Here is a 21,000-nt window from a genome sequence, read left to right on the forward strand (position 1 = left end):
AAGTGGTTGGACACGAAGGGAACAGTGCTTAAAGTAACAGTAGTGTCATTATCATGAGCCCGTGGTCCGTTACACACATTTCTGCAAAATTTATGCGAATATGAACGTCAGAAAGGCGCTCGGCGAGCCCAACAAGTCGAGACGTGTTGTCCCACAGAGCTTCGCCGCGGGCGGGAGCAGCGCGCGATGTGCGGCGGCGCGGGGCGGTGCGGCGCTTGAAGACCGAGGCTCCTGCAAGACGTCACAGCGTCCCTTGCGCGAGGGCGTGTGCGCGAGGAATGCGAGTAAGATGGCTGCTCGGAGTCAAAGTGATCTTATATGGAGAAAAAGCGTCCGTCTGCATGCGAGCCAAATCATCTAGGCGAGACGACGAAGGATGGTATTATCCACCTGCGGTTGGTCAGCCTTGTAATGTCGCGTGTTTTATGACGAGAACCTGCCGAACGCCTTAGCGCGAAAATGAGTGTTGTGGCATGAAAAATCAGTGTCTCTCACCATCTGGGGAAAATAATAAAAATAAAAAAGCCCGCAGCTCTGCCAGGTGAGTAACCTCAGACAGCGGTGTCGCCGACATTGTTGGTTGTTGTAGCGCCCGGCGTTCTTCACTTCAGGAGCGACCCGCGTTCGGCTCCGTTGTTTACTTACTCCAGACCAGTCAGTGCGTGCGGGTTGCTGCTGCTGCCTGCCTGGGTGTCACACAGTGCGCATCTATCTAACGGTCCTCGGCTCAGCCGCGCCGTTCTGGTCACGCGGTGGGGCTGTGCTGTCTTTCCAACCCTTACGGTAAGGCGTAAGTTACGGTCACCCTCGACTTTGACATAGACGACGGAACGGGGCCGCTTCCGTCGTGTCCCGGAGAGGAAGCCCAGCAGGTTAATGATTAATTAAACGCCACCACGGGCGCGCGCGGTGGCGTCTCACTCACTCAGTCGAACCGAACCGCGGCCGATCGGGTCCGCTGGGTGCCGTTTTGGTAACCAGTTCTGCTCTTTTCGGGCCTGTTTCTGCTGCACATCGACGCAGCGCTGTGTGTGTTTATGAACGTGATCCGAGCAGCGATGGATGTGCTCCGTGTCCAGGCCCTGTGTGGGCCGATGTTCCCTCACTGTTCGTGCTGAACGATTCTCATCATCATGTTCCTTCTTATTTTCCGATCTGACCCGATCCACCTCGCGCTGTGCTGTAGCGCAGCAGCACCATGTGACATCCCCCTCAGCCCACATAGCACAGCTGTCACCTGAGAGCTGCATCCTTCAGCGCCACATTGCGCGACGTGGATCATGGGGACGTGGACCAGGACTGCACTCATCGCCGGTATGAACAGGAAGGTGGGAGTGTGCTCACCTTCTGGCTGCTGGTCCATTCTGCGGTCTTCCCCAGGTTCTGTCAATAGCTCAGCACCGGCGTCAGCAAAAAGGATGCCTTTTCCGGCGAGAGTGCGTAAAGCAGGGCCCGGGTGTGTGATTTAGAAACCTTGTGGTTGTGTCGTGACACCCCTGCCCACGGTGCGCTGTGCTCTTGGTGGGAGTTCAGCAAGGTCACGATGGAGGTGCGCGAGCGCCGTGTGGAGCCGCTGCCCGGTCGCCGCGGTGCGTGGACGTGGCACGCCCAGGCGATCGCATCTGGAGACATCGGCGTACAGACGGGAGAACTCATGGCTTCATCTTTGGTAGTCCCAGGAGAGGGGGTACGAGAGGACGGACCTCGTTTGGATCATGGTTCAGTGCTGTGGTTTGCTATTCAGAGAATGGGGGATGCACATATTATATGTGTAGCACTAACAAGGTTTCCCACAAGTCGCTGCTTGTCTCAGTGGACAGGCGTCCTCCTCCAAATGGACTGATCCACGATCTAGGTGTTCTCCTGCGAGCCTCCGGCCCTGTCAGGTCTGAGTAAATGGCATGGAGGATATCGCACTCATCTCCTTGGGTCTCGTGCTGCTGTGCAGGCATCATCCTCGCTTGGCGACGTGAAGACCCGAAGCATTGCTGGCGCAGAGTGTTACTACTGGAACAGCTGCACGTGGAGACAACATGGCCCAGTTAAAAGGCATAGCTACCAGTTGGCTTGAACTTGAATGGCAAGGAACCGTACCTTCTGTTGGAATTCTGAGGTCCGTGACAAGAGTAGCATCTTCCGTGCGGCCTAGGTTATCCACGGCCCTCGCAAACTGCACGTGGTTCCCGGTTACGTGAAAAGCTCCTTAATGCTTCATCTGCTGGAGAAATTGTGCCTCTTTACTAAAAGATGTTTTAAAACCAGCCAGCCGTATTTAGATCTTGTAATCTGCGAATTAATGACAATAATTACGAAATGTTTTCTGCCCTGATGTACACATTTGTATCAGTAATATGTACATTAAGCAGACAAAAGCGAAATATGATGCTTTGGACATTTTTCTTCATTATAGTATAGCCTTACAAATTCCTTATCTATCTGTGGTGCGTGTGCCTTGGTAATTACTTTCTGAAGTGCGTTTGCCTAAAAGCAGATGGTGTGGTGATCAGGGCTGCCACCTTACATTCATAAGACTTGGGCTCATACCCTGCATCCCACCATAGTACCCTTGAGCAAAGCATTTTTCCTAAATTGCTCCAGTAAAAATTACCCAGATGCATCAATGGTTAAATCATTGTAAGTTGCTTTGAGAGAAAAGTCAGCTCAATAACTATAAAAACAGACAACTTTTTTAAAATATAACAATAGACATGAACGATCTATTCGTATGGCATTTTATAGCTTTAATTGGTAAATGATTAAAAAAAATCAGTGAAAAGACACACCCACAGTACAAAAAAAATAAACTATTAAAATCTGTAGCGGATAGTTGTGTGTGCAATGCATACATTCACTGTGTTGTGTGTATTCAGACAAGGTGCCACGTCCCTCTGAAGGATCCGTCTGACCGGTGTGACACAGGACAGGTGGAGTGTAAAACAGGTGCAGTGCCCTGCCGATGATAATGTGCCAGAGCGCTTGTGATCCGTGTCAGGGCTGTGCATAGGTCAACGAGAAAGGCTGCCGTGTGCTTCGTTACCTGCCATCATGCCAGCCACCCATGTTCTTTCCGCAGCTGTGTGCTGCCAGTTGGCTTCTGTCTGTGCACACAGGCTCACTTCCTCAGTGAAGTGTCATAGACGGCTCCTCCTAACTTCACAAGCGCGCGTCACCTAGGATACGCGCGTGCACCTCTGCGCTCCTGTGTCTGAAGTTCACTGCATTTCAATCTAACTTCACCCTAAGTTCTTACCGTTGCAGAGAATTGATGATTGATGAAGCAGGAGTGAACGTGACCAAAGAAAGCGTCCCTTTTTTTTTCAGTAATTAACCAAGGTTTTGACCCCTGGTAGTTTACGCGGTGTGTTTTTAAGCACTAATAGACGTGTGATTATTTCAGCTCCCTGAGGAAATTGTAGTTGCAGCTGAGCAGGTCACTAAGTACCTCTTGTTTGTTCTAGTTCTGGAACGTTCTCAGTGTGATGGTGAATCATCCAAGTCACTAGGTGGCAGTCGGTGAGCTTCGCGGTGTAGGTAGAGTACCATGACACCCTTCCTAATGATGGCGCTGAAACGCAGGCTTGGTAGCACCCTGTAAAGGCGGTAGTTGATGGCTTCCTGTCAGCAAAACCTTCTCCCTCAGATCACACATGGGAGGTCTTGCAAAAGTACAGATTTCGGGGAAAAAAATGCATCCAACTCTAGTTAAACATGCCTCTGTTCTGGATAATGATGCATCATCCTCTCTGCTTCACCAGATCATGGTGAGAGTGTCCTGTTCCTGTATTAGCTTAGGAAATCGAATGCTCTCCATGGACGATGTGCTAATGTGGTGATATAACATGTAAATCATCATCAGGATGATGTAATGCTGCCTCCAGTAATAATTGTTAGGAAGACTGAAATCCACTTCCGCTCCTACACAGCTCCTCTCAGATGCATTCTCAAAGAGTCTCCTTTATCCTGTTTTCCAGCTCTGCTGCCCTGATCGCAAGGCATTTCAGAATGCTTTTACTTTGAGTTTATATGTTGACGTGGGCTGCTTTGATACGATGGTTAGAGAACTTCAGAATTCTACACTTCAAAGTCTGCGGTCATTGGAGAACTTAGCCCAGTAACTTAAGTCTGGGAATTTTAAGTGAGTAAATATAATATAATATTTTAGTTAATTTACAGAAGTAACATTTTCAGAGTTCTGACCGAGTTCCAATATCTATATCAATGAAAATGCATAAGCAGCGTATACGTCAGCGTTGTTTTCGTTAAATAATGTGCTTTCTGTGACTGTGAGACAGTAATTGCAGAAAAGCAATGATTTCAGCTTCAGTGAGACTGAGGGACAGTACGATTACCCCTAATGTAACATGTAATCCACATTTTAGGACAAGACACATGTACAAGCTGTTTTATTCATGAAAGTGGTACAAATGTGTTCCAAATGGTGTGAAATTCAACAGTGGCTCTGTACTGCAGCAGCCCTTTAGAAAGAGTTAAAAAGCCCAGTGTCCTTGCAGGTCAATGTGGGGACTGTTCTCCCAGTGGGTCCTACCAGTGGCTTTTCTTTGCTGAAGACACTGCAAGCTCTGCAGTGCCCTCATTTTTACAGGTGTACTTTTTGTTGGGAGGCAGGCTAGGTTGGCACAGGAGCTCAATAAAGTGAATCATTAGGGTGCAGACCTGTCATGGTCTAGGACTGGTTGGATCCTGGGGAATAAAGTGGAAGTGACATTAGATGTCTCCTGACCACTGGTTCAGATTTATTGTCCGTTGTCTTGTCATCTCTCTCCGTTATATAACATGGAACTGTTTTTCTTCTGAGCTCAATGCTGATTTCATCTGAAAGGAGATATTTTAAGTGGGATAGTTTTCCCCCCGCTATGTGATTTCAGCAGAATCGGGTAGCTGGTCTGTATCTTACGGTTGGGTTTGAATAACATAAAATGTAAATCTTTCATTCATTTATAGTATTTATGTCCTCTTAGTGGAGTGCAGATACACAGCAGTAGCCAAGTGGTTATTCAGTGTGTATACTGGAAGAACGTTAAGATTCAAGATTTTATTTGTCACATCCACAGTTATACACCCATAATACAATACTATGTTGAATACTGCATGAAGTCCTGCACATCTCTGATGAATGAGAGGATGAGCATTTAATAAACAGTGTGACTCAGGTAGTCACAATAATCTGATGAGCAGGGCAGCCTGGGTTCTGTTTTACCACTATACCAATAAGTGTGTGTGGACCCGGGAGCCCAGAAGAGCTTGGGTGTGTTGCTGCCGTGTACCAGGGCTTTGAAGAGGTGCTGAAGGCACATCAGCCAGCAAAGTGCGTCCCTCTGAGGAGGGGGCATCTGCCAGAACGAACTCCCACCATGTGCTGTTCATTTGGTTGCATTGCTTGTTAGTGTGAATGTTAATTGGTTTCATACCACGTCTACTTCGGTGAGGGGGGAGATCGCCTATTTACGTATGTCCAGTTCCCTTGGGTCACCCTGTACCATGGCACCCCAGCTTAGTCCTCTCGTCTTGGAGGTTTTTTGCTCTCTGGGTGTTGGCTATTTGCATTTGATGAGTAGATCTACTTTAACCAGGTGTTATGTTTTTTCTTGTTAAACACATAGAAATTGCCATTTATTTATTCTTCTGTGCTGAATAAAACTTGTGCAACCTTTGCTATACAATTCAGAATATACGAAGTATACTAATTTTGGCTGGAATGCATTTGCTTCCGAAGGCTTTATTTTAAATATTTTGTGATATAAACATTGAGCAGGTGCTTAGCAGTTTAAACTGATATAACAATGTACACCGTATAGCTCTTTCTCATTCATTATAAAATTTAATTTTAGCTTTGTGTTCCATGCTAATATTGTTTAGAGGTACATATTTTTCATGGCTCCATGTTAGGGTTTTTCATTTTTCTAATCCCCCCCCCCCCGATCTGGCCCTGTTCTGTTTGTTTTTCTTTTTCAAGAAATCAGTGTTTGACTTTCACCTATCATAACTGACCTCAACACTTGTTAATTTCATTGGGGCGTAACGGCAGTTCCTGTGTCAGCCCACACTTGACGATGCTTCACTACAGTCATTTACAATGTCATTTTCCAGTGTTTAATATCACTCATGTTCTGCTAGAAGTCTCTGTGGTCTTCTTGTGATGTAACTGCCATGTTGAAATGCGACCGTGAAAAGGATAATGTATAACTGTGTCATCTTGACCACATTTAGCCTGCTTCATAAGGAGACTCGGGAGCTTCTGTGATGATGGAGACACTTGCAAAGTGAATGAGTGCCATTTGTTTCGGCACGGTAGGTGTAAGAGGAGAAGCGCTCTAAGACGTAGCAGAAGGGCGGGTTGCGCGAGTGCTGTTCGCTAGCTCCGGTGCCGCTGCTGTGGACTGTAGTTCTGAGACTGCTCGTGTAGGGGGGACATTGCCAGCAGGTGGAGACACAATCTAAAGATGTTCCGTGCAGACTCCTTTCAAACCCAGATGCCAACTGTTGCCACTGCCGCATTAGAAACCAATTTTGGGTATTATAGTAGTGTAGATCTGACCACATTTTGGCTAATGAATAAACTCCCTGCTGCTGACCAAAGCATAAACTGGAAATCCTTTCGTATGGGAATGTTAAACAAAGGGCAAACTAGCCAATAAGTAAATGGGATACTTGCCAAGGAATTCTCAATATGAGCAAAAACCTGGTGGACTGTGTTCCAGACTGGGTAACCCAGGTATTTAACCTTCCTTTATTTAGTTTTCTAAATCGCTCTCTGTATAAATAGAAAAAGCATGAAACAAACAGCAGGCGAACACCTGCCGATGAAAGTGCTTGTGAGGCACATACAAAAGTAAAATGCTTTGTGTTAAGTCTAGCAGTTTTTTTTTTTTTTTTTTTTTAATGTGTAATCCAAAAGTGATGTTTCTATGCAAAACAAAACCACCTTTTGTTCCTGAGCAGCCAGTTTCTTATGGCTGAGCAAGCTGAAGCAGATCTTTAAAGAAGCACAGAAATGAGTCCATCGCTGCTGGGGCCCTACGATGCGCGAGGACCTCCTTGGGAACGTAACGGGACAGGTGGAGATCTCTGTTTGTCACAGTCGATAAAGATGTTGCCGTTCGCAGCAAAATATTTCTTTATTTTTTTTGTGGAATATAGAGAAAGTAATGAACCTTAATCATACATTTCCTTCAGATTTTTTTTAAATACTCAGATGTTTTAAATTCTATGTAAGACAACATGGGACATCATCTAGTGTAACGGTTACGGCCGTTGCCTTGCAATCAAAGACTCGGGTTCAAATCCCTGCTTGAGCTGTATGAAGTAATTTTAAGTATCTTATACCATTACTTAACATTGTAAGTTCCCTTGGTTAAAACCATAAGCTAAATAATGGTTATTACTTATTCTTTTGGCTGATGCTTTCGTCCAATGCAGTGTCAGGTTTGTACACTAAGAGATTTATAAAAACTCACCTAATTATCAGGGTAACTGTCACTGGAACAATTCAAGGTAAGTACCTTTTCCAAGGGTACTGCAGCAGGTGTGGGATTTAATCCAAGGTCAAACCCAGATCTTTCAGTTAGAGGGCAACAGCCCTAACTGCTATGCTCCCTGCTGACCCTGGTTAATAATAATACATAAAGGGCTGTCTTGGATCATGATAAAAATACCACAACAAAAAAGTGCCTAGTATGATGTTAAATCTTTTGCCATTGGACCGAAGGGGCGTAGGGATTCACCTTAAAGTGTTTGCTTTAACTCTTCACTTTAGATGGACCTGCTTACTGCTTACATAGTGTGTGTTTCTCTCTGAACAACATTAAAGAGGAGATTGCTGTGGGCTGTGCTATTATTTCATGCTCAGCTCAGAGGATTAAAGCCCTCCAGTCCCTCTGCCAGGTGTATGAGAGTGCTGCTGGGCCTGACTTCAGAGACTGCCCCTGTGAGGCTTGGTACTCTGTGTGCACTGCTGTGCTTAGTGTCATGATCTGTGGAAACACAGCTGTGCTTTGCCTCCATTTCTTACCCAGGCTCCCTTTGCGTGTCTGGTTCTGGCTGCAGCTGTTGCTCATCCGAGTTATCCGTTTGCAGTGCCGTGGATCCCAAAGCTGGGCATGGAGTGGTGTCGGCTGCAAACTGGATGACAGGGACTACCCGGAGAGCTGACGAGTGGCCGCTGTGTGTGGGACACCTGACTGACTGTGCTGGCAGGATTGTGAGCTGCTGACAGCGAGACAGCAGGAGGGCTTCAACCGTTTGCTTCCAGTTTCCTGCCTGAGAGCACCGCTACCGCCTGTCAACACCTTTCTTGGGTTCCTCCTCCCTTTCCACCCCTCCCCCATCCTTTCCTCCCCTTTCCCTCTTCCCCCACTTCTTGCCATTCCCACTGTCCCCTGGTTTTATCCCTTCCTTGTGCCAGTATTTGTAGCCTCTGACCCTTGACATTGCACCCATCTGGACCATGAGCTGGCTCAGTCGATTGAATCCCCGGGGTTCGGGAGGCAGGAGTGGTCGTAACACGGTGGCCCCACCCCCTTTGATGGCTGACCCCGAGACGTGCCTAATGGTGTTTGAGAACCACTGGAGGCAGGTAAGAGCACTACCCACCTTTCCTAAATTAGACATAGATGCACAGACTGAGACTCACTGTCCATGCTGTCATTGGAGTGAATCAGTATGGAATGTAAAGACAGCAGCATGATATGTGACGAACATGTACAATTACACAAGTATGGAGTTGGTGCTCTTCAAAGTGAGGTTCTCACTACACATCTGTAGTTACCCTTTTCCCTCATAGTCCTGAGCAGTACTTGCCTTGCTATGCCCTCAGGTGTCGTGGGTGCTGGAGCAGCGTGGTGACTCGGGCTCAGCCGCAGGGGATGATCTGACCGCTGTTCGGAACCACACGGACCAGATGCTGTGCCTTCTCGCAGAGGAGCGCCCGGGTGAGGATGAGAAGGGGTCCGGCCCTGTTATGGGCCCCATCCTAGAACTGGTGACCACACAGAACATCTTGGAGCGGCTGGTACAGTGGCACCTGCGACGAGGGCTTGACCCTGATAGCCAAGGGGCACTGCTCAAGCTGTTTGAGATGCTGATCGGCCGCTCCCAGCAGTCCCTACTTCAGCATAAGGCAGTGCTGCAGCCACTGCTGAGCTTGCTGGGGGCCTGTGCAGATCCCTCCACAGGCTGCCCCCCTGCGTTGGAGCCCAGTCTGGTGCTGCTGCTCAACCAGGTGTGTGTATGTATGGCACAGCAGCCAGCAGTGCTGGAACTGCTATTCCAGGCTGCCCAGCCCCAAGGCCCCACCAATCTGCTTATCTTCTCTCTGCTGGTGCCGTTCATACACCGCGACGGCCCCCTGGGCCAGCAAGCCCGTGATGCACTTCTGCTCGTCATGGCAACCTCTGCCAGCAATGATGGTGTAGCACGCTATATCACAGAGAACTCCTACTTCTGCCCGGTGAGTGACAGTGTAAGTGTGACTGTGTAGGTGTGTGTTTGTGTTTTTTTGCCTGTTTTTTGTTTCTCCTATGTATGCCTGTGTATTTTAATTTTAAAATGCTTGTAAACAGTATGTAACATACCTGCTTAACTCTCTGTTGAAACACTTGTAACATCTAGTCGCTGTCGATTTAAATAATTTCGTTGGTGTTGCATTACTTTTTTTTTGCGCCTTTTACTTTTCTAGTACCCATTTGTGTACTTGGCAGTTCTTCACATGGGTTGAAAGGTGATTTCACCAGTGGCCGGCCAGAGTAGAGAAGCAATAACAAACCCCTGCCTGAGGACTCAAAAAAATGCCTTTGAGGGATTGTGTAGTTGCCCAGCCCCTTTACACACCAGCACTTGGGTCTGGTATCACAATGGTACTGTGATGAGAGGCCAGTTTAAGGGAGATCATGACAAAGGGGTGTAATGGAGATTAGCTGAGCCTCTGTATTTTGAGTGCACTGATGTACATTTGTGGCACAGTCTAGGAGTCCTGGTAGAAGGAATTAAGTTGTGGGTGAAAGGCACCTGTCTGTTATTCTTGAAAGTTTTATATCTGGTCAGTATTGTAGTTCTCAGGGTTATGGTGAGCTTGCAGTGCAGTGGTGACTTGGCTGAGATGTAAAGCAGTGCTTCTGGAGAGCTTAACTTGATGGTGGTGTCGATTTTGTCTGTACCAAGATGTTACGGAGCCCATCTAAGTTCTGGGAGGACCATCTATTTATGGAAGGGCAGTAGATGTAGGTTCTGGGAGGACCATCTATTTATGGAAGGGCAGTAGATGTAGATATTGGCATCATCAACATAAGTGGTAGGAGAAACCATTCAGAGAAATAATGAGGGGCTGAGTGAAGAGATCCAAAGAGCAATGAGGGCCCAACACAGTCTTGGTGATTCCCAGTGGAGAGGTTATACACTTTCAGACAGGTATTTGAGTGACCTCTGTCTGAACATCCTGAATGATGTGACTCATCTGAGCTCAGAGCATCATTAAAGTGAAGAAAGTGCAGAGTTGTTGTACAACAGTGTGCTCCAGGTAAGAGGGGATCTGTGTATAGCAGAGGGACTGAAGAATGGCTTCTTGCATTGCGCAGCTAATGTTTCAACAGTTTGATTGAATTGTCTCCGTTGTGTTGTCTCCTCCCCCAATTCTCTTGTTTTAATGCAAAAGGTTTCAGCTGAAGAACTGTCTGTCCTCAAGTACTTTTGCTTACCTCTCTCAGCTGGTCTGTCTCTGTGCCTGTGCAATCCCATGACTGCATACCATGTGTGTCGGTGAAAAATGTGTTTTTCATGCTTCTGGCTCTCTCAACTTGTTGTTGCTTTCTGTCTCCTACCACATTGGTTTGTTTTTCTGTTGTGTTCCCCTGTTGTTTCAATGAGAGAAGCTGCTCTTGGAGTGAATGTGAGAGTAACTGAGAGTAACTGCTCCTCAAGGGCATGCATGACTCCTTGTGGTGAATGATCGAAAGAGGAGGTCCTGCTTTATGAGTGAGTGACTGTCTGGTCGGTATGTGACTCTCCTGTCCATTCTTGGGAATGGAAGTGAGAGTGACTCATGCTGTTTGGAGTGAGAACTGCTCCTGATGCAATTGCTGTTTCGAAGAAGCAAACTGGGTTTTTGAAAAAAGGCATCTTGGGTGTGTGTTCCCATCTTTTGCATATTTTAATTTTTTTTGCATGGATTGTTTTTTTGTTCCAGTCTCTGACTCACTTTGCCTAGTTCTTGTTGTTTTTACGAAACTAATCTCCAAAGGAGCGTAGTTGGCCCTCAAAAGGCACGCTAAACACAAGCTCGGCTTCTTGCATAACTATGAATCCCAAGCCAAAGGCGTATCCAGAATGTTTATTGTTCCCTCAGACACTGTTCTCGCATGGAGAGTTTGCCCTCTGCGCTGTAACGCCCACGTAGCTGCGAGAGCAGAAATCGATACTGAAAAACGTGGCCAGCTGGTGAGCGGAAGAGGAATATTAACGCTGCCATACGATGCTGTACCTCTACGCCCACGGCTGTGTGCAGATGCAGTAACTGCTGTTTTCCTCAGTCTGTTCTGTTCTCCCGTTGAATGTGTTTCAAACCAATCAAACACATAATCTCTGAAAAGCTCTGAAGGTGGAGTCTAATTCTGAGAGTGGCCTTGTACTAATTTTGTCATGAATACCAGTCTCTGACCACACCATGGCCTTCATTTTAGCCTAGGGCTGCCTTGATTTCTGGGAGGCTTCTCAGACATCTCCTTTTCCTTTTGCAGTGCCAGTGCTTGGTTTCTCATAGTACCCCTGGAGGTTTGCCATCCAGTGGAGGAAATGATCTGCTAGAATGAAACACATCAGTGATGTCTCCAAGCCTGCATCCCTTATTCCCTGACCCCTGCCCTCTGACTCCCTACGCAGGTGCTAGCCACGGGTCTGAGTGCACTGTACTCATCACTGCCGCGGAAGATTGAGGTGCGGGGAGACGACTGGCACGCACTGCGGCCTGAGGACTGGGTGGGCGTGTCCTCTCTGGTGCTCTTCATGAACTCCCTGGAGTTCTGCAATGCCGTGGTACAAGTGGCCCATCCACTGGTGCGCAGCCAGCTGCTGGACTATGTGCACAATGGCTTTCTGGTGCCAGTGATGGGCCCAGCCCTGCACAAGGTACAGCTTGCTGCAGCATCCTGAATGTGATCATCTGATCAGAGGTGAACGTACAAGCATGACTGACTGTGTTTGCATGTTCTAGTCATCTGTCGAGGAGATGATCGCCAGCACAGCCTACCTAGACCTGTTCCTCCGCAGCATCACAGAAACTGCCTTGCTTAAGACCTTCCTGCGTTTCGTGTTGCTGCATCGCCATGATAATGACACCATTCTGGACACATTGCTCACTCGCATTAGCAGCAATTCGAGGGTGAGTGGGTGCCAGGGGGTGCTGGAGGTGCTAGACCTCATTGCTTTGATGTACATCTTTTGAATGTTCTGGGGAATGTGACTGATGCTTATCTGTGTAATGCACTGGCGCTTTTCCTCCGCACAGCTGTGCATGGTGTCCCTAGGCCTGTTTCGGACTCTGCTTTCCCTCAACTGTGAAGACCTCATGCTGCAGCTTGTTCTCAGGTATGTTTCTCCGGTTGCAGGATCCCAACATGTTTCCCGAACACAATACATTAAAGTTTAAGAGGTGTATGCTGACTTGGTGCTCTTTAGGCATCACTGTATAGGCCAAAAGTAGTCACTGGCATACAGTGAATTAAGTTTTTGGCATTTGAGGGGGAAAAAATATATTTAACACCCTTTTTCCATTTGGAAAGTGCCATTTAATGCATGTTGTGATTACTTTAATGGGGCAGTACTACACTAGTTAATGAGATGCACTTCTAAGTTAGTTATTTTAAGCAGACCTCCCTGTCCTTCAGCAAGGTTCTTACCCTGAATTGCTTCAGTACCCAGCTGTATAATTGTGTCAGTTACTGTAAGTCTCTTTATCTGAAGGTCAGAATCAAGAAGATAGCAATACAAGTTTTTGGCACTGATTGGTGAAAACGATTAGATTCGAGAATAGTTCATAGAGTGTAATGCTTGTCAGTTTAAGAAATTGTTCTTTAATACAACGCAAATGGGCAGTTTACCATTCTAAACTGCTCCATCAGATTGCTTTTGTATACCCAAAAATGTCATTTGCTCCTGCTAACAGGTCTGGGGTTGTCCACTAGAACCCTCCCCTGGCTCATGGTCTGATCTCAGAAGTCAGTCCCAGCAAACATGAATCTTGTCTGCCATGAGCATAATGCAATATGTCATGTTATGCATTTCAGGTACTTGCTCCCTTGCACCCACGTCATGCTGAGTCAGAGGCGAGCTGTCAGGGAAACCGACCTCTATGGCAAGTCAGCTGAAAAGTTCCTCTCCCTCATCCCGGAGTGTTGCCACATTGACACAGCGCCATCAGGGGACCGGGAGGATGACTCTACATTCTGGGAGAAAGGTGAGAATCCAGAATGCAGACGTGATCCTAGAAAAAGACTATTTTCCTACTTCCCATGAAGGTCTGTTGTTAGTTTAACTCATGAAGGCTTAGATCAGTATTCAGGTTGAGACTTGAGCCTAATTGTGAAAGACTTCAAAGCTGATAGCTTGTGTTTAAGTTTGTCATATTCTTTAAAAAGACTAAATTGTTTAAATTGCAGACATACATTTGTTGGCATCAGCAGTGACAGTGAACTTGTGAGTCTCTGTCTTCCAGGTCCCGGGAGCCCCAGCACGGAATCCCCTCTACACCCCAAACCCAGCACACCATCACGTCTGGCACTCTTCATTCGGCAGCAGAGCAGTGGAGGGGGCACGTCCTCTTCGTCTGCTTCCGAGGCAGCTCCCTTGTCTCCCCGTGGGGGCCCAAGTACGCCCCTGTCCCCAGAGAGCCCTGCACACCATGTGGGGGAGGGGCGAGACTGGGAGTCTAGCTACCTGGAATACTTGCGAGATGCACGGCGGGGCATTGAGCTATGTGCCTGGGCTTGTCGGGACTGGTCTGCTCCATATGATGGAGAGGACCCTTCACCACATAATGCCCCCTGCCCGCCACCACCACCACCTTCTCAGAGCAGTGCCCCTGTCCCTGTCCAGCACAGGGCAGGCATAGCCCGAGCAGAATGGGGCAGCTCGGAGAGGGACAGCGGCGAGTGGGATGTAACTATCAGCAAGAACTGCATCAGCCTCACTCCCCGCACCAAGAAGCGTAGCCTGCAGCGAGAGGAACTTCCCACCCCCATGCCCCCACCCCCTCCCTGTCCTCGCCCCCCTTCTTCAACCAGCATCCAGCCACTCCCCTGCCCTGGTCCTCAGGGGCTGCAGCAGATCCTGTACAATGGGGCAGGTCAGGAAGGAGGAATGGAGGTGAAGAAGGTTAGGAGAGACTCAAATGAAGCTGTGTTTGCTGCAGATGGGGTGGGCATCTATTGCTCTGAGGTCCATCCACCTGGCCATGCAGAGATGGTGGCATCAGTGGGAGAGATTCAGAAAAGAACTTTGTCACAGGGTTGTAACCCCCCACCAGCACCGCCATTAGATGTGCGGGGACTGAATTCGAATCAAGGCCGGGAACCACCTGATGTCTCGGGTCCTCTTGAACAGAGGCTGGAGTCGGTGGAAAGCCTGATTGATGAGCTGCTGGAGCGTGCCCCGGCTGCGGCTCAGGCTGAGGAGACTGGAGGTCAAGGCATCAGCATTGAGGCCTTCCATCAGGAGCTGCGTGAACTGGAGGCCAGGGTGCGGGACCGCCAGGGAGAACTCCCTCGAGACCCACCCGATCCTCCTGCTCGGCCACCTTCCCCTACTGAGGCAGAGCTTGATATGACTGAGCCCAAGGCTGAGAGCTCGAGTCAGGCAACGTTCAGCTCTCACCGCCTCATCGGCCAGCCCCTCCCACAGCCATACACAGGTGAATACAGGACGAGGGGCTTGTCAGAGCACGCTTTCCTCTTTTCAAATCTTACATGTAATTTGTATTTAGTAATTCTTTTTATCAGTTTAATCTCTCGATGATGTCACCTTTCACCCCATGTGTCCCCCACCACAGGACCCTTCATTGCGGTGCTGTTTGCAAAGCTGGAGAACATGCTGCAGAACTCGCTGTACGTAAACATTCTGCTGACAGGCATCCTGGCCCAACTGGCCTACTACCCCCAGCCACTGCTGAGATCCTTCCTCCTCAACACCAACATGGTCTTCCAACCAAGTGTGAAGTCGCTCATCCAGGTACAAACTCCTGGTGTTTCCCTCTCTTAGACCATTATCAGTAGCCGGTATTGAGCTATGTTTGTGCCCCATAGGTTCTGGGGACTGTGAAGAACCGCATTGAAGCATTTGCATCCAACCAAGAGGACTTCCCAGGAATGTTGAGAAAGGCTCGACGATACCTGGTTGCTCGGGGGAAGCTAGACTGGAGCGACTCGCCCATGAGTGTACCCAGCCTGCGCCGTTCTGACTCCCTCGGTGGGTGCAGTATTGCTGGTAATTGGGAGGTTGGCAGAGCATTGATTGTGTGTGAGTAGAGCGTAGATGGAGGTTAACTAGTGGTTAGATGTCATCTTAGACATCAGTGTAACTCATCTACATCAGTGGTCTTGATTAGAGTGCATGTAGCAGCATAGTGAGTGTGTATGCGTGAGTGTCCGTGTATGTAGGGGTGTGCTGTGAGCATGGCGTTTTTTCAGTGTCTGTCAGCGAGCGTGAAGATGTTACGGACAGTATATACTCGTGTCAGCAGATTTGAGCTTTCTCTGAGCAGTGTGTGTCTTTAAGAAAGGAAGAGTGAGCTGTAGCAAGATGTGTGTCCTAACCACCTCTGCGTTCCTGTGTTGCAGTCAAGAGCCGCAAGCCATCACTAGGTGACCTCATCCTCCGCCACACCAACAGCCCCACTAGGGCACGGCAGGCTGCCCAGCTTGCTCTGGCCCATGTGCGTGATGGCGGCCAATCGCTGCACAGCGCGCTTTTCCGGGGCGGAGCAGGCACAAGCACGGGTATTGAGAAGCAGGCCGAGGCACTGCGTGTGAAGAATGCCGTGTACTGTGCCGTCATCTTCCCAGAATTCCTCAAGGAGCTGGCTGCTATTGCACAGGAACATGCAGTCGCCATGCCCTTTCCCCGCAGCCAGGGGGCAGAAGAGTGAGACAGGTGCTGCCGTGGTGCTCCATGAGAAGAGCAGCATGGAGCGCTGAGAAAAGTCTCTGCCTCGGAGGAGAGACTGGTGGTAGTATGCGTTATGTGGAGTGGGTAAACTACAATTTGGGGAAATTCTGCATATCGTGTAAATATTTGTGTGTCCATAGTACACACTGGAGCTTAGTAGATACAGAGTTAGGGAAACAGTCCTGTATATTCACCTATCATTGTCAAAGTAGGATAATGATTTTGTGAAGCCACATCCTAGGCTTAAGCAAGGCAGCATTGTGTAATTTGCTTAGATGTCTACGCACACACTCTCCACACAAGCCAGGCCTTCAGTGCCTCAGTCAAAGGTCCAGCCCACTCCAGTTGGCCTTTTTGACCATACCTGAGGGTTCTCTCATGTCCTGTGAGGAATACAGTTCTCAGGCAGACCGGTGTTGAGGTGGGTCTTTTTGGGTTCCGATTTAAGGGAATCTGCCGAACAACTCTTAAGAGAGAGGATGAATGTAATAACATGGCAGACCACGTGGTTAGGACGAGGGCCGAAACACTCGGATGGCTGTAAACTGGCAGTTAGTGTTCACGTAGGGAGGATTTACCTCCCCCATCATCTCGACCTCACGCTGACTGTCTGGTCCTTAGGACTGGGACTGGAAAATGTGTTTAGTATTGTTGGCTTTTTAACCTGTTTTTAGGTCTCGCTTGTGTTTTTACCATTTTAGTGAGAAATTTTAATACATATCAACACCAAGGAAGATAAACTGGGTGCAGGAATCTGAGTCTTCCCAGTTTGTTAGCTAGTGGTGTCAGACAACCAGCTACCTGATGCTGCTTGCCCTGGAGAGCATGTCTGATGGGCGGCGTGAAGGACACCGCAGCCCTGGCTTTTGTCTGCCTCCCGGCCTGTGCTGCTGTTTAGTTCCAATGACTCATTTTACACAGATAAAGGAGACGGACATTGTTGCCGGTTAAGGATTTAGTATCTGTTTCTTTCTTTGCCTTTGACTTTCTGTTAAAGGTGACTTAGAATTGCTTGCATCACATTGCACATTTTTGTTGTAAATTGCACCCTCCTGGTTGCAGTCTGTTTTTGAGGACAGCTGGCTATATGGACTTGATGTTGCTGAGGGGTTATGGATTCCCCATTGATATTTTTCCTTCTTTCTAGTCGTCTTTAAATTCTGTCCAGTGCCACTGAAGTCCAACTCGGTGACTTTCTCAATTTTGAGCTGCAGCCATTGTCGTTGTCCCACTTACAGGTACTGACTGTCAATCAGAAACTCTTAAGTGCTCACTGAGAAAGTATCTAATGAAAACAGCTAGTGAACGTGTGCTTTAAAGTGACCTGTCATGCCATTACTGTAACTGTGTTGTGCCTGAAGAGAAAGCTACCCCTTCCCCCCACACAAGGTTTTTTTTCTTTTTCTTTTTAGACCTGCTAGACTGGGAACAGGTACCCTCTCCAGGCTTGTTTCATGGGTAGTCTGCAGCTCAGTCTGTGCTGAGCTCTTACACAAGTCACCAAAAAGGACGCTGGGGTTGTTTTTCTGTCCCTGTGTGTCATTATTTCCCCCTTTTTTGCACACCTGAGCAGTGTTATGATGTGCCAAGACACTTCAGTGCTCATTTTTGCTGAACACATTTGCACTACATCGTCATATAACTGCTCTACAGCGTTAGGTTGTTGAACAATTTTTTTTTGTTGCCGTTTTGACCCTGCTCCTTCATTTTTTAATATTTACTGTACCTCTCAGCCAAAATGTTTGAACAGACAGTTAATCAGACACCCAGCAGCTCATCATTATCATTTTGTTTTTTCTTTATTATTAATTAGGCATTTTTAGATAATGATTTTTCTTGTGCTGTCTTATAAAGTTAAACATTTTCGCTACTGGTCCTTCCTTCAGTTGTACATAATGTTAAGGTTCCAACTGAAAATGTCCGTCACCCATCTGGGTGACACCTCAAGAGTTTTGATTGGACGCCTTGGATGAATTACTGAAGGATGCGAGTCTATAGAGTACATGGATCCAGTGGCTAAGTAAAAACAAATGATGATCATGGCTAGGAACAGGAAATGGTCTTTGTGTGTCCAAAACCAACATAGAACTGATTACTAAGTTGTTTTTTTTTTTTTAGACTTGATTTTCATTTGTTCACATTTTAAGGATGATTTTTTTTTTTTTTTTTTGTGTCAGATTGTTGTATGTGCCAGATTGTTAAATGATTTTTGTAATCATGTTTAAATTAACGTAGTTGTATGACTCATTTTGGTGGTGTGCCCCCATCGCATACACCATGAAACACTGCCATCGGTTACAGCAGTCCCCTGCACCTGTTGAGCCCCAGGAGTTGTTGGTTATCCAGTGGAGATGAGAAAAAGATGTCTGACTTTGTATGGGTTTACAGTAGGTGTTCTTTGGAGTTATTCTGCTGGGATTGGGGGGTATGGGGGTGTTCGTGTGCTGAAGGTTTTAGAAACAAGTAAACAAGTACACAGACATGCAGTAAATAACACACTTCTGTAGCTGCTCTCCCCACTTGTACGAACATGCATATGTGAATTACAGTATATTCAAATGACATTTCTGGGGAAGATTGTTTGCTGTGAGTACTTCAGTGAGGAATGAACCAGTGAGCAAGGGAAATGTAAAGGTGTGTGTGTGTGTGTGTGTGTGTGTGTGTGTGTGTGTGTGTGGCTGTAAGTGAAAATTACAGCAGAAAGGCTTTTTTTTTTTTTTTTAGTGGGATTGTTTTTTTTTTCCCCCCTCAGGCTTGTCAGTGGTCACCCAGCTGTTTGTACACAGCACTCCCGTCCCAAAAAAAATTTCATGGCCGTCCCACCAGGAGGTGACCACCTACCTCACTGCCTATGTTCAGTTGCATTTTTGCTTTTTTTAATTATTATTTAATACAGCATAACATTGAAATCTCCTGGTCTTGAAATTTGAGGGAAATGGCCTTGGTCAAAAGCTGTTTCATAGCTCAACAAACCTCAATGTGTGCTCAAGACTCGAACGCCAATGCAAGCACCAGTGTGCAGAGTGTACCTTGTCCGTACCATGTACTGTACCACTGCTGGAGCAGGGCAGCTGCATTGTGCTTTTCTGATACCGGGCCATGTACCAGGAGGGGTCGGCACCAGGTGTCAGCCACAGGCAGGTTGTTTATGCTGTGGGTGTGGCTGGTCCTCATGGTCCACCAGAGGTCTTCATTGGGAGAAAACAGGATTTGCTGAGACCTACATGTGGTGTATGTGTTTCAGGAGAAAAGATGGTGGGCTTGCATGGTTTTTTTGTTTCCATTTTTTGCATTTTTAGTTCCAGTATTTTTTTTTTCCATTTTATATAGAGGAGATTCTTTGTTCCTTAGTGTCTCCCCTGAAATCTATGCAACAACTTTTGTTTTTGTTTCTCCATCTATGCTGATGCATTGGATGGCTATGGAAATTGTACATAATGTGTAAACAAGTGGATTAAAGAACAATCCAATGGGAAATGAATCAACAGAACTGAATGAAACTTGGAAAATGAAGAATGTTGTTGGAAATATTTTTCTATATTTAAAACTGGGAAAAAAAATACAAAAACAACTTGTGGGAAAAGCTGTAATAAAAAGGGAATGTTTTTATTAATTTATAAATGTTTGACTTAGCAATATTGCCTGCGTCCTGGTGTGTTTTTCTCTCTCCCGCAGGCCTGTGTTCTTGTTTGTGTGGTATGTAAGAGCATGCTGGCTGTGTGGGTGCGTTGCTGATATTCGTCACTATGTATGACCTAGTTGTTGCAGCTGAACAGGATAGAGAGATCAGTGCCTGGATTGTTTGCGACGACATGCCTGCGGGTTTCTGCATTGCATTATATGGGCCGGTAGAGTTTAACTGGTGGTGTCGGACACAGGCTGGCTGTCTGACCTTCCGCTCTCACTAATGACTTCTGTCGCTGGGAGATGGACATCAAACCAGGTACTCCAACCAGATACTGGTCTGCTGGAGGCAGCTGATTAGTTGCAATATTCTGTGGTGGTAGAACATCTCCAGCATCTGATGCTTCCTCGCACATTGTGCCTATTTGATAGTACTGACTCAATTTGAGCATCACATGTATAGTACTGCGCAGAAGTCTTAGGCACTTCGATGTTTCACAGAAATATTTGTTTTAGATGGTTATTTAATGTCTTCTGCATTAGTGTCAATGGGAAAGAGCATATTTTAGATTTTCAAGAATTCCTTTTGCAAAAAGTTACCGTATTACACAGTAAGGGTTTCGTGTGTCAAAGTAAAACAGTAATAAACCACTTTCCAAATAGAGAACTTGAGGTCTTTGTATGGCACACCGATTAACTGAAGCAGAAACAGCTGTATAGAGGTAATAAAACTGGGTGAGGGACAACCATACTGAAAATGAGGTTTTATCAGATGTGGCAGTTTAACTCTCAGATCTTAAACCGTGGCAAGAGTGGGTCTAGCAACAAGACACAAGGTGGTCATCCTCGAGACAAGCGCTCATTGACGATGGATGGTTACTGAGCTTCGTAGGAAGTTTATTAAGAGCATTGTTTCTGGAATCATTCTCACTTTACAGCTTTTTTTTCCCCGAAGTGCCTAAAACTTTTGCACGGTACTGTATGACTTCATATAGATAGGAGAAAAGGTGTAGGGGGCTATGGTTGTGAGCTCCGGTGTTCATGCATAAGTCATTTCTGGCTGACGCAGTAGCCTTCAGCCACCAACATAAACTCTGTGTGTGTGTGTGTGTGTGTGTGTGTGTGTGTGTGTGTGTGTGTGTGTGTGTGGGGTGGCCTGCGGTTGCATGATTTGCAAGTCTGTCTGTGCTGCCTGCACAAACGCATGTA

General features: G+C 47.1%; 1 protein-coding gene across 3 annotated transcripts; it reads left to right on the forward strand.

Moving 5' to 3' along the window:
* The first annotated feature begins 78 nt into the window (after positions 1 to 78).
* fhip1b (FHF complex subunit HOOK interacting protein 1B) lies at positions 79 to 18,844 on the forward strand. Of its 3 annotated transcripts, none has more exons than XM_018758923.2 (11): positions 79 to 541; positions 8,095 to 8,593; positions 8,834 to 9,466; positions 11,890 to 12,135; positions 12,221 to 12,388; positions 12,515 to 12,594; positions 13,293 to 13,462; positions 13,721 to 14,914; positions 15,053 to 15,231; positions 15,306 to 15,468; positions 15,840 to 18,844. In XM_018758923.2, the coding sequence occupies exons 2-11, from the start codon at positions 8,465 to 8,467 to the stop codon at positions 16,145 to 16,147; spliced, it is 3,270 nt and encodes a 1,089-aa protein (XP_018614439.2). In that variant the 5' UTR covers positions 79 to 541; positions 8,095 to 8,464; the 3' UTR covers positions 16,148 to 18,844. The 3 variants fall into 3 exon arrangements, with proteins under 3 accessions (XP_018614439.2, XP_029112628.1, XP_029112627.1); XM_029256795.1 differs by having other exon boundaries at positions 269 to 284; XM_029256794.1 differs by lacking the exon at positions 79 to 541 and adding an exon at positions 6,722 to 7,076.
* The last annotated feature ends 2,156 nt before the right edge of the window (positions 18,845 to 21,000 follow it).

Source organism: Scleropages formosus, chromosome 12 (genome assembly GCF_900964775.1).
Source record: "Scleropages formosus chromosome 12, fSclFor1.1, whole genome shotgun sequence".
Lineage (NCBI taxonomy): Eukaryota > Metazoa > Chordata > Actinopteri > Osteoglossiformes > Osteoglossidae > Scleropages > Scleropages formosus.

Coding starts and splice junctions, on each gene's coding strand:
- fhip1b (XM_018758923.2), top strand. CDS start 8,465: ATGAGCTGGCTCAGTCGATTGAATCCCCGGGGTTCGGGAGGCAGGAGT. Junction 9,467..11,889: donor AGAACTCCTACTTCTGCCCG/GTGAGTGACAGT, acceptor CTCCCTACGCAG/GTGCTAGCCACGGGTCTGAG. Junction 15,232..15,305: donor GTGTGAAGTCGCTCATCCAG/GTACAAACTCCT, acceptor TGTGCCCCATAG/GTTCTGGGGACTGTGAAGAA.